The sequence below is a fragment of the Pistacia vera genome, unplaced genomic scaffold, assembly GCF_008641045.1.
Source record: "Pistacia vera cultivar Batoury unplaced genomic scaffold, PisVer_v2 Contig284, whole genome shotgun sequence".
Lineage (NCBI taxonomy): Eukaryota > Viridiplantae > Streptophyta > Magnoliopsida > Sapindales > Anacardiaceae > Pistacia > Pistacia vera.
Window position 1 is genome coordinate 1 of NW_022196095.1, and position 12,997 is coordinate 12,997.

General features: G+C 35.8%; 3 protein-coding genes across 3 annotated transcripts; 2 read left to right on the forward strand and 1 right to left on the reverse strand.

The window, feature by feature from the left end:
- Positions 1 to 7: 7 nt before the first annotated feature.
- LOC116134274 (transcription factor EGL1-like) lies at positions 8 to 4,041 on the forward strand. The gene is made up of 8 exons (XM_031419948.1): positions 8 to 159; positions 837 to 1,091; positions 1,222 to 1,318; positions 1,467 to 1,481; positions 1,661 to 1,717; positions 1,836 to 2,744; positions 3,062 to 3,505; positions 3,693 to 4,041. Exons 1-8 carry the CDS (start codon positions 32 to 34, stop codon positions 3,762 to 3,764), a joined length of 1,977 nt encoding a protein of 658 aa, XP_031275808.1. The 5' UTR covers positions 8 to 31; the 3' UTR covers positions 3,765 to 4,041.
- A 659-nt stretch (positions 4,042 to 4,700) lies between these two features.
- Positions 4,701 to 6,230, reverse strand: LOC116134271 (gibberellin 20-oxidase-like protein). The gene is made up of 2 exons (XM_031419946.1): positions 5,672 to 6,230; positions 4,701 to 5,556 (listed from the first exon to the last, which is right to left on the reverse strand). Exons 1-2 carry the CDS (start codon positions 6,025 to 6,027, stop codon positions 4,953 to 4,955), a joined length of 960 nt encoding a protein of 319 aa, XP_031275806.1. The 5' UTR covers positions 6,028 to 6,230; the 3' UTR covers positions 4,701 to 4,952.
- A 2,468-nt stretch (positions 6,231 to 8,698) lies between these two features.
- LOC116134273 (pentatricopeptide repeat-containing protein At4g21065-like) lies at positions 8,699 to 12,382 on the forward strand. Its single transcript, XM_031419947.1, is given in 6 exon segments — positions 8,699 to 10,328; positions 10,940 to 11,062; positions 11,211 to 11,276; positions 11,374 to 11,512; positions 11,955 to 12,090; positions 12,183 to 12,382. Coding segments are annotated over 6 exon segments (2,241 nt in total). The 3' UTR covers positions 12,330 to 12,382.
- Positions 12,383 to 12,997: the final 615 nt, after the last annotated feature.

Here is a 12,997-nt window from a genome sequence, read left to right on the forward strand (position 1 = left end):
CCTGAATTGAGGTGGTACTTGTGTTTGTGAAATGGCTGCTAATGCCACCCAAAACCATGATGGGTTGTTGCAAAACTTAAGAAAACAGCTTGCAGTGGCTGTTAGAAGTATCCAGTGGAGCTATGCAATTTTCTGGTCATTATCAACTACACAACAAGGGTATGTTACCTCCACGGTTTTTTTTTTTTTTTTTCACAAAGTTATTTCCATTCTTCTGTCAAATTCCTTTTTTGGGTGTCTTTCTCTTGACTTGTATATCTGGGTTTGTGTAGTTTTTGGAGTGTCTTGAATTTGTGGATATCATCTCTCTATCCAAAATGATAACTTTACTTTCTGGTCTAACTCAGATTTTTCTTGGTAAATTATGGCTTTTCTGCCGCAGAAAATGCAATGACGTTGCCTTATGGTAAAAATTGATGAAACTGGCATCTGGGTTGGTTTACTCGTTTCTTAAATTTCCTGAGAAGTTGATGTTTAATATCTGTATGTCATTTTGGAATGCAATTTAAGAGCTCAGATTTTGATTTCTTGGCAGCTATAAATGGACCACCTGAAAGTTAGTGGTATGAAGTCGGTGGGTTGTTTACCATTTGGCAGTAAAGAAATGTTACAATACACAAGCTTAATGCTTAGTCCCTTTTTTACATGGATATTTGTAGAAAATGGGAAAGTGGATAGTGAGGTTTTGCTGATTTGATGTGAAAATGGCCGCTGAAAGTATTTCCTCTTTTGATTAGTTATTAATAAATGACATATAATGAGTATAGTTTACATACTTTTCATTCATATTCTTTGTACTTACCTAGATAAAATGTGGTCTGGTCAACATTCTTTAGGGTGCTGGTGTGGTTTGATGGATACTACAACGGAGACATCAAGACTATGAAGACTGTCCAAGCCATGGAAATTAAAGCTGATAAAATAGGTTTACAAAGGAGCGAGCAACTAAGAGAGCTTTATGAGTCTCTTCTGGAAGGAGAAAGTGAGCAGGCTAATAAGAGGCCTTCTGCTGCATTGTCTCCGGAGGATCTCACAGATGCAGAGTGGTATTACTTAGTTTGCATGTCCTTTGTATTCCATACTGGCCAAGGGTACTATCTCTGTTCTATTGTTCAAATCTTAATTTTTTCTCTAACTGGCTAATGATGTTTCCCCTCATAATCTTGTATTATTACCACTGGTCTAACTGTAGTAACATGATACTTCAACATTGTTTCATAGTTTGCCAGGAAGAGCACTTGCAAATGGTGAAACCATATGGCTATGTAATGCTCAATATGCAGATAGTAAAGTATTCTCACGTTCTTTATTGGCCAAGGTAGATATTCCTTAATCTAGTTAAATTCAGTTTAAATGATATCATGTGTTCTGTATATAATCATGTATTACAACCAGAGAAACAAACTGACTTTTTGTGTTTCCTTGTTATCTTCTTTCTGCATCTGGTTGTTGACCATTTCTCTTAGAGTGCATCTATTCAGGTATGAGGAACTCTCCTTGAACACCAAAAAGAAAACTAAATATTTAAAAGTGAAGGAGATTATTATAACTGATGATCACAACACTGTCTGCTTGCAACTTAAAAGTTGAACCCATTTTACCAATCTCATTCATTTTGTGAACTTCAATGTTGACATTTTCCTTTGTTTTATTGTTGCAGACGGTTGTATGTTTTCCTCATCTTGATGGTGTGATTGAGCTTGGTGTCACTGAATTGGTAGTTTCTTTTCTGAAGTCAGATCCCCAAGATTCTGTTTTTTTGATTATATGAGCTCTGTAGCTTATTTACCCATTAAGTAATTATTCTTTCTTTTTATTTTCTGGGTTATCTGAAGATCCCGGAGGATCCAAGTCTCCTTCAACATGTCAAAGCTTCCTTATTGGACTTCTTGAAGCCTGTTTGCTCAGAGAAATCTTCCTCTCCTCCTCATAATGCAGATGATGATAATGACCCAATTTGCACCAAGGTCAGCCATGAGATAGTAGATACATTGGCATTGGAGAGCCTATATTCTCCCAGAGAAGAAATCAAATTTGATGGTGAGGGAGTTGATGACTTACAGGGAAATATCAATGAAGAAATCCACATGGATTCTCCTGATGAATGTTCGAAGGGCTGTGAGCATAATCACCAGACTGAAGACTCTTTCATGCTTGAAGGTATTAATGGTGGGGCTTCTCAAGTTCAAAGTTGGCATTTCATGGATGATGACTTCAGCAATGGCCTACCAGATTCCATGAACTCAAGTGACTGTATATCTGAAGCTTTTGTGCACCAAACAAGGGCTACTTCTTCTCCAAAGCGCGAAAATGTTGGAAAAATTCAATTGAAAGAACTTCAAGAAGGCAATCATACTAAACTAAGTTCCTTAGATCTTGGAGCAGATGATGACTCACAATACAAAAGAACTCTTTCTGCTATTTTGGCAAGCTCAAATCGTTTGACTGAAAACCTGTGTTTTCTTAGTTGTGGTAACAAATCCAGCTTTATGAGTTGGAAGAAAGGAGGAATAACTGATGGTCATAGGCTACGAGTACAGCTGAACATATTAAAAAAGATTTTATTTACGGTCCCTTTGATGTATGGCAGTTGCCCTCATAAGTCGCAGAAGGAAATATGCGGAAAAAATTGCCTTACAACAATGGGAAGGGATGATTTTTGCGCTGGACATGTTTCATCAGATCAGAGAAGAGAGAATGAAACATTTATGGTCCTAAGGTCAATGGTTCCATCTATTTGTGAGGTGATTCTGCTATAATCTGTTCAAATTATGTTGTCATTTCTTTTTTCTGATAATCTTTTCTCTAGGTTTCTGTCACTGTGACAAAATACTTTGGGAAGTTTACGAAAGTTATCAACAATATCTAATTTCTGAACCATGCAGCTTATTGACACTCTAATTTAGTTAGTAATGCCTTCACAATGACTGCAAATTTTCGAAATGACTTTCCCCTTTCTTCATTGTTTTTTTTTTTTTTTTTTCATAAATCATTGTTGGGAAATCAAATGCTTGGCTGTCTTCTGATTTTCTTATCAGTTAAGTTGATCGTTTTTATGCAGGTTGACAAAGCATCAATTCTCAATGACACTATTAAATACTTGAAAAAGCTTGAGGCAAGAGTAGAAGAGTTGGAATCCTGCATGGACTCTGTTGATTTTGAGGCAAGGCCTAAAAGAAATCACCTGGATATGGTAGAACAGATATCTGATAACTATGACAACCAAAAAATTGATCAGGGAAGGAAGCCTTGGATAAACAAGAGGAAGGCCAGTGACATTGATGAAACTGACCCAGAAACCAATAAAGTTGTTCTCAAAGATGGCCCACCATTCGATGTGAAAATCAGTATTAAAGAGAAAGAGGTTCTGATTGAGATGAGATGTCCATATAGAGAATTTATATTACTAGATATCATGGATGCTATAAACAATCTGCACTTGGATGCCTACTCAGTTATATCGTCAAATCTTGATGGCATTCTCACCCTGGCCCTTAAATCTAAGGTTTGTGTTAAGGTCACTCTTAGCAGATTCCCCTCTCTCTCCCCACTCTTTTTCTTCATCTTCTCTGCATAACTTAGTATATTTGGACTTACTTTAATCTGGCCTTCAGTACAACATTTTAGCTGCATTCTGAATTCTCCCCTGCACAAACAAATGCACATGTTTAACTCATTTGAATTGGTTTCAGTTTCAAGGAGCAGCCGTCTCACCAGCAGCAATGATTAAACAAGCTCTATGGAAGGTTGCTGGCAAGTGTTAGGAAGTCGGATCAAACTAGTAATCGACCTACACTAGTAGGATTTTCAATTCTGTAGATTTAGTTTCTTCATATGTGTAACGTGTAGTTGTAATGTGAGAACTTGGATCCACTTCCTCCTGACATGTGTTCTGCATCAACTCGTCGGCCTCATCTAATGAGCTTGACTTATGACTTGCCCAAGTGATGGAGAACAAAACCCTTCAATGTAATCTATCTACTATTTGCTCCTGCTGTATCTCACTTCATTTGAATAAAATGCTTTAATTTATGATGCAATTTCCGTATCTTATTGATCCATATAATTGATTGATTGATGGAATTCTGATTTGTGGCTTCATGAGCAACATACATTGTGGATTCTTTAATTTGTATTACTACTGTCTACATGATGAGCTGAAAATTTAAATTGAGAATATTCTATCTCTAATGGGTCTGCCAAAATTTACAAGTTGTCAAGTGCCAACTTCATGCAATCAATTATTAAACAGGCTCAAGAACGAGGAAAAGATTGAATAAAGGCAGGCAATATCACCTCCTAGCCTAACTCAATTTTCGTTGACAGCAAGAAGTCAACGGAAACCCTCTGGGCTGTCGTGGAGAAGCAAGGAAGGATTTCTCTTTACACTGGGTCATTCATAACCATCTCGCTTTGCGTTGCCTTCTGTTCTGTTTTAATGGATATTAAATAATCAAAATCTAAAGCAAGGAAATAAGCAAACCAAACCGCAGCAGGGTGATCTAGCAGTCAACTAGGATTCTTGAGCATATTACTCAAGAAGTCTTGAGTTTGATCCACCTGTGTTATTAATAGGGGTGGTAATTGAGGAAGTTCAAAGAAGTTGTTGAGCTGTGTACAAGTTAACCCAGATAAACGGATACTTCCAGTCAACACAAAAAAATAAAAAAATAAAAAAAAATAAGCATAACAAAAAGAAGGGTCTTATTATATATTTCCAGACAATACAATCATAAGTAGATAAATAGGAGAATTATAATACATAAGTTGGAAGTTGGAAGTTGAACTCCCAACCGTCCAGCCTTTGCCCTATTAACTACCAACAGGTCAGAGCTCCCCAAACCCAATGGAATCCCTTCTCTCATCTGACGCTCAACAACACTGGAACAACAATTTTTAGTCACTAACATGAAACAACAAATGGAAGGTTAAGAAAATATATGATCTTCACTTCAAATTTGGAGTCTGATCCCAGCAAAGTCCTTGACTGTGAATCCGACCTTTTCAAATTTCCCTTTTACATTGTTTTCTCGGAATTTCAGATAATCCAAGCACACAAATGGCTTGTAAAGTTTCATATTTCCTTCTCCTACCACTTCATCTGGTGCCAAAATCACCTTTTCATCTTCAAAGCACCAAAAGAAAGCTAGAGATAAACGGTTAGCTGGTCGCTTTAAAATAACTCGATGTTCTGATGATCTAAATTTTTCGTTGCTCCAAGCTTGCAACATATCTCCAATGTTCACCACCAGGGTTCCTTCAAATGGGCTAATGTCCATCCACTTTCCCTCTTTTGATCTCACTTGAAGCCCACCAATTTCATCTTGGTACACGATAGTTACACAGCTCATGTCTGTGTGCATTCCTAGCCCCTCTACTTCATTCTCCAAACTTTGTGGCGGAGTGTAGTTAATAATCCTCAAATATCCATGACAATTCTTGAATTCTGATTCATAGTATTTCTTCTCGAAACCATCCCCCAAGCACATTAGCAATACCTCTATAATTTTCTTTGATAATTCTGCCATCTTGCTGCCATATTCTTGCAATATCTCACTGTCAGGAGTAAAAAACAGAAAAAGAGACAAGTTAAAAAGTACAAAAAAGAAGAGAAGATAAACTATGAAATGGGAGGTATAAGTTTCAGAAATAATAATAATAAAAATGATACCTAAATTCAAGACTCTGTTTGTCAAAGAGTATATTTGCAGAACTCTGAGCAGATGCAAAGAAGTTTGGTCCAGCAACTCGGAGACTCTCGAAGAAAGGAGAAGCTATGAAATGAGGAGTATAAGTTTTCGTGGAAGATAAAGGACCAAGTTCAAGCTTGGTATCAGAAGGGAGGCCGAAGAGTTGTTTTGAAAGCATACTAAGTCTCGTGTAAACATCCTTGGAAATTCCATGATTGCTGATGAGGAAAAAACCCCATGTTTTGCAGGCTTCAGAAATGGAGGACAGAGATGATGAGTCCAAGGGCTGGGAAATGTCTAAAATTGGAAGATCCACAGCAGTTTGAGATTCAGACATAATGAAGAGAAAAAGGTTTGGTTTGTCAACCTAGTTCTTGGGCAATTAAACAGATGTTTGGTTATAGGCTTATAGCTTATAACCACACAAAAGGCATACACAAATGACATATCATATTCACATGCACTAATTAAAGAGGTTAATTGTTCCATATGTTTTTAAAAAGACTAGTTAAATCAACTAATTCTGTATTATATTCCTGCAAATAGGCAATATTAGCCCTATAATCTTATACTAGTTGCTGCTTTCAATAGATATATTCATTACAGCAACATAGAAAACTGGCAACTAGTTAGTTATAAGTAAAGACCTAAAGAGCTTGAGAATACATCTACTCAACGAAAAAGATGGAATTTGGCTTTATATTTGAAGCTTGTCAACGAAATGATAGTTTGAATAGTTTATTTTGCAGTCAAATGGAGCAATGACAACCTGGTGTATGGTAAGATGGTGTCCTCTCCACATGAATTTATCATATTCTGTTGTGCATTGATTTCAGAGCTTGGATTCTTACGGAGAAAGTTTTGCCCAGCCCATATTCTTGGAGACTAAGCATGTAAACCTCTGAATCTCTTGATTCATATTTTTCATTATATAAGAAACAGACTAGAATCTTCTTCTGTGTAGCATAAACTCATAGATAAATTCCAGAATAAATGCATATAATATATACCCTTTACTATATGGAAATACATCAGATTAGCTCCAATTTACAGTGGTAAAATTTTCAGTGCCTGCACTTCCCACTGGACTCAATTGCTTCAGGATGAACCCTAGCGTATAAAAACTAAGACAATCAAATCTGATGCCCATTTGACTTACGAACACCATTTAGTTTTATAAAACAGAAAATTCTGGAAATCCACAGTCCCCAGTTCACTATTTTGAAATCATAGTTGGCAAACAGTGTGCGTTATCAAATACCTTGGATTAAAGAAACTTGATTATTTTCTCAAATGTACCATTAATTTAAAACCCACTTACCTCGTAATGAGCGAAAAAGCTCATAATTGGCCATCAAATGGCAGACATAAGCTGATAAGCACGACCACCACCTTGTTTTATAGTCGTAAAACAATCTATCAAAATCATTACAGGCTCCGTTTCTACTTAAGTTATTGAATTTAGAGTCATGAAATTTTTTTCCATCCAAATGATGGTTTAATGATATTTTTCTATCTATAAATTTTTAAAATATCACTTTACTACCTAAATTGATATTTCGTTTTCATTCTGACATCGTTCTGACCCCACACCGTCACCATTCTCTTTCCCGATCATCACTTACCAAAACCCCTCAAACTCTACTCTTATTGACCCCGCTAATCTCCGATAATCAAACGATTAGGGTTTGTGCAGCTATCCCTCCCAAGTCAAATTCCGATCAATGTCAACCACCAAAATTTAATCTTCCACCATCAAAAGACTTATCGGTCTCTCCTCTTCAAAAGTCTTAATAGCTTAGACCGAGTTTGTTTTTTATTCGTCACCGGAATGTAAATTTAAATAATAAAATGATATTTTAAAATTAGGTGGAAAAGTGTCATTAAACTATTATTTGAGTGGACAAAAGTGGTTAACTCTTGATTTTAACCTAACTTTCAAGCAGTCATAGACTTCCAATACTCAGTTTCACTTAGTTTGAATTTGTAACGAAACCACAATATGATTAATTCCACTTCATAAGCAATAATTAAAGTTTTTACTCACGGATCCTTGTTATATTCAGTCACCGGCCCACATAAGCAAAAGCTCTGAATATATGCGTTTTGATCCCCACAAAACCATTAAAGGCGACGCAGCCACAAGGAACAAACAAGAATTACAATAAACAATATATATATTATACTACTAGCGAGTAGCGAAAACATGCTCAGTTGAATATATATATATATATAGCAAGAGTTCAAATAACCAAACTTGTTCTTAGATAAAAATCTACATTGATTCAATGATTTTCCATGTTCCGGCTGAGTCGCGATTCTCATTTCCTCTATTATTGTGTCATTTTATATTATAATTTTTGTGTTTCAACTTTCAAGTGATATGATGCTAATTAATTTTTGAGCTTCAATTTACAAATTAGTTATTATTTATATAAAACATATGATTTGGAATCTAGAAATTGGGATATATAATTTGGATATATTACTCCTATTATTTTTTTATTTCTGCAGACAACAATGATACACACTAGAGAAGCACAAACAAACCACTAGCAGACGGGACTGTTTCTCGTAAATGCAAGCACTGTAAAACGACTTCATATTACCCTTGACAGATTTTTCCTTCTCTTCGTCACAATCACACGCCTCTCCTTGGACCTCGTTTGAATTACTGCGTGCATTTTCTCACTCTCTCTTTCTCCCTCATGAGCAGAAGAGCTCTCTCTCTTTTTCACAGCTGAGCAAGTAAGTATCAGTTAAACATGTGCTGTATTCTCCGCAATGCTTACAAAGTGTTCGATAGAATTACCCAACGACACAGTTTTACAAGAAACGACATACGTATTTTATGTTACGTTACTTTGCCCCAGAAATATTCATACACGAATCCAATCGATCTTTACGCTAAAGTGGAGGACAGTGTAATATCATGTACATCGAAAATTTCGAATTTGGTAAGAAAAAACAAGCCGGAGGAAGCTGTTGGTTTGTTCAAAACGAATTTTATGAGTGATCAAAGGCCGAATTAAGTAACGGTATTGAATGTAGCCGGTGCCTTTGGTGCATTGAATTGTTTAGAATTGATAAAAATGGTTCATGGGCTGGTCATCAAAATGGGGTTTAAATCAGAAGTGGTGGTTTTAACGGCTATTCTTGGTTTTTATTGTGATCATGACATGGCAGTTGCCTGGAAATTATTTGAAAAAATATCGAATAAAGATGTTGTTTTGTGTAGTGCAATGGTTGCAGCGTGCGTGAAAAATGCCCTGTACATTGAAGCCGTTGAATTGTTTAGGGAAATGCAGTGTTACGGTGTCAAACGAAATCATGTTACTGTTATGAGCATTTTGCCTGCTTGTGTTTATATTTCTGATGGTCTATCTCTTGGCAAGCAGATTCATGCATTTTCAATAAGGCAAGGGTTTATTTCGTTTACCAACGTTCAAAACTCTCTTGTGGATATGTATGCAAAGTGTAAGGATCTTGGGGCCTCCATTCAGGTTTTCGATGGTAACTGGAAGAAGAATTTAATCTCATGGAGGATTATGATCCGCAGTTGTATTGAGAATGATTGCACCAGAAAAGCGTTGGGTTTCTTTTCATTGATGCAATTTCGTTGTTTTGAACCAGATGAAACTATGATTGGGCACATACTTGTGGCATTATTACAATTGGAAGAGACAACATTTGGGTTGTCATTTCACTGCTACATATTAAAAAAGGGATTTCTCAATTTTTCTTTCCTTGGGACTACGCTTCTCCATATGTATGCTAAGTTTGGTGAGTTGGGTATGGCTAGGAATTTGTTTGATCAGTTGATTCACAAAGATCTCATTGCCTGGAGTGCAATGATCTCTGTATATGCCCAAGGAGGGCAGCCTTATAATGCTTTAACTACATTTAAACAGATGCAATTGAAGAATGAAAAACCTAATGAGTTCACTTTTGTTAGTCTGCTGCTGGCATGTTCTTCAGTGGGAGCTCAAGAGCTCGGGGAGAGTATACATACCCAATTAATTAAAGCAGGCTACACATCAAACTCATACTTGACATCAGCCTTGATTAATTTTTACTGCAAATTTGGTAGGATGAAGCAAGGAAAGGCTCTTTTCGATGACATTTCTAGTAAAGATCTAATCTGCTGGAGTTCAATGATTAAAGGGTATGGAATGAATGGGTATGGAGATGAGGCTCTTGAAACTTTCTCAAACATGTTGGATTCAGGGGTAATGCCCAACGACGTTGTTTTTATTTCTGTTTTATCTGCTTGTAGTCACTGTGGACTAGAATATGAAGGTTGGAGCTGGTTTCACTCTATGAAGGAGAAATATGACATTACCCCGAAACTTTCGCACTATGCTTGCATGGTGGATTTGCTCAGTCATCAAGGGAAAGTCGAAGAAGCCCTTGAATTTGTCAAAAAAATGCCTGTGAAACCTGATAAAAGAATCTGGGGAACACTTATTTCTGGTTGCAGATTAGCACGCGGATCAATTGAGATAGCAGAGTACGTGGTTGAATGACCCATGACCTTGGACCCAAATAATTCTAGGTATCGTAAAATTTTGTTAGACTTGTATGCAGAGGAAGATAAGATGTTATGATGTGTAGAAACTGAAAAATTCTTTCTATTGGGTATTTGCAGCAGGTAAGTTTGTTTAATTGATTCCTTAATTTGTATGCTCTTCTTGTCATGATGTGTTGAAAATATAATTTTAATATTAATAATAGCTGCAAAAATAAGAGTGCCTTAGTTTGATTCTTTCAGTTCGTTTCTCATTTTGTGTTTCTTATAACTAAGCCATCGAAATAATAATTCTGGAACAGAAGTCAAGATCTTGGATTACTTATTGATTAATATTATCCTGAGATATGTTTGAGAGAAGAGAAACAGTGTTCTTGACTTCTCAGCTCCACATTAGATTCCGGAGAAATTTGAAACATCTAGTTTTACATTACTATTCCCTTCCTAGAAGAGGAACTAAGAAAATGTAGATACTCTCCTTAAATTCTCAATTCTATAACTTATATCAAACAGAAGATAATACAAACACTTAAATATTGAAAGGTGTAACTAGGCAAACGTAAACCATTTTAATTGTCTTACATCTGATTAATGGAAAAGTGTAAATTAAAATTAATTGTCTAAGCAGTTATAGTTTGACTTTGACATGCATTAATTTTGGAAATGGATTAGAGATACCTTAAATTGCCCTTACAATAGGTTTACTGTTGAATAAAGTGAGTTTGCAAAACTGCAACTATTATGTATTCCATATTTCATGCACACGGAGACACACACATGAAACGAGGAATCCTTGAAGTACTTCTTGTTAATGCTGAAGGCATTAGACATACAAACTTTTTTGGTACTCTTTCCCCTTAGTTATAAGAAAGTCATGTTTGCATACTCTTATGTTTTCTCCTTGAAGTAGGATCGTCACTTTTTTTTTCACTACATCTTTTTAACTATTAGAGGTTGCTAGCTGTTTTAATTTTATCATTTTTTTTCCATAGGAACACCAGCCTATTACGTCATTGTACAAATTGGAACTCAAGTACATAGAAGCAAAGTATCATCAGGTTTAGATATGCTTTTGTTGAGTTTTATTATTCTGATGCCTTGAAATTTGAATGCCAGTATGTTCTGGTATCCTAGTAACTGAGTTTTGTGATGCAGCTAAAGATGGAAAGGCCTGGTGGAATGAGAAATTCATATTCGAATTCCCTCAATCTGATTGGAGAAACTTCACCCATATCAAATTCAGAATCATGGACGTGGAATTATTCACAGATGGTGGATTTGTTGGTGAAACCATGTAAACCCTTCCTTCATTGATGTCCATGCTAGAAGTTCCTCCTAGTTAATATTTGTATCATGTTCCCCTTTGTTTCCAAATAATCGTGAGGCACGAGCCAGATAAAAAAAATAATTTAGCAGAACTCAGATCATCTTGTGATAGATGACCAGGAAGTTTCTCTCTCTCTTAAGCTTAGGGTTTAAATATCTAGTAAATAACACGCTTTCCCTAGGATATTATATTTGGGTCTGGCAGAAGGCTGTGAGATTACCACAAGATGATAGATAATGGCTCTAGAAACTAGGGGAATGCTACCTCTGATTTGTTGGGTTATGTTTCCTTCTAAATATTAAGCATAGCAATTAAAAAAACCAAAAAAAGAAAGAACCTTTTCATGTTTCTGTTTATAATTTCCCAGATTCTGTTTCAATTTAGATGAGTTATCCAACTTTTGATGCAGATATTACCTTGGTGGAATAATTAGCGAAAGCAATGACAGAGGATCAACTGAAGTGAACCCAGCTCCATACAATGTAGTACTTGAAGATGACACCTACAAAGGACAGATTAAGGTCGGATTTAAATTCATCATGAAAGTAAGTATGCTAGGATGTGAAATTTGTCAATCTTTCTGTCATTACTCCTGCAGGCTAAGAATAATAAAACCATTGTGCTTTTAACTTTTCAGGAAGACAAGCCTATACAGACGAGAGAATTTATTGCACATGAGAATTTACCAAGACAATCAATTTGTAGGTTCCTAGTTAATCTTAGGAAAATGTCATGTTTTAGGTTCGTGTTCTACCGGAATCTAATGAATTCGAAAAATGCCTGAAGGAAACATAAGAGAAGCATGTTTCAGACTTCGGATTTTACATTTGTGACAATAAGCTGAATATGTAATGTAATCAATAAGATCTTATTGCTTTCAAAGGCTTTATTTATTTTTCTTTGTTATTCTCTGTCAACCATCATCAAGATTCTGAACTAGCAAATAAATGTAATGTAAAATTGTTGACCTTCTACATGGCAAAATATGTCCTTCATGAAATTTGTACCTAACAGTTTTGTGATTATTTTGATCTTACTGAATTAATGATCAATAGTTTCTGCAACCCGAGTCAGAGATTTGTTTATAGAGACATGTTTGACCTGAATTATTTTCATTTCTAAATAACAATGTCAACGAACGTTTCTCTGTCATGTCCACAGGCCAAATGAAGAACTGGGAAGCACGTCTAATTCACGACGTACACAAGATAATTTTTGTTTTTTTAATTTTTTAACCCACGTGCCTTCTAATCTAACTTCCGACCAAAGCTTAACTACTGCACTTCATTAAATCTCCAAGACATGCAACCAAGAAACCCATGTTCAGGTTTCTCTTCCATTCCTAATTTTAATCTCATTTATGTGTAGTTGAAATTCTTAATATTCTAAATGACAAATTGCTGTTGAAATAAGAACATGAAAGATGCCCTCATGTGAGCTACCAACTTGAGA

Coding starts and splice junctions, on each gene's coding strand:
- LOC116134274 (XM_031419948.1), top strand. CDS start 32: ATGGCTGCTAATGCCACCCAAAACCATGATGGGTTGTTGCAAAACTTA. Junction 1,092..1,221: donor GTATTCCATACTGGCCAAGG/GTACTATCTCTG, acceptor ATTGTTTCATAG/TTTGCCAGGAAGAGCACTTG. Junction 2,745..3,061: donor TGGTTCCATCTATTTGTGAG/GTGATTCTGCTA, acceptor GTTTTTATGCAG/GTTGACAAAGCATCAATTCT.
- LOC116134271 (XM_031419946.1), bottom strand. CDS start 6,027: ATGTCTGAATCTCAAACTGCTGTGGATCTTCCAATTTTAGACATTTCC. Junction 5,557..5,671: donor AAACAGAGTCTTGAATTTAG/GTATCATTTTTA, acceptor TACTCCTGACAG/TGAGATATTGCAAGAATATG.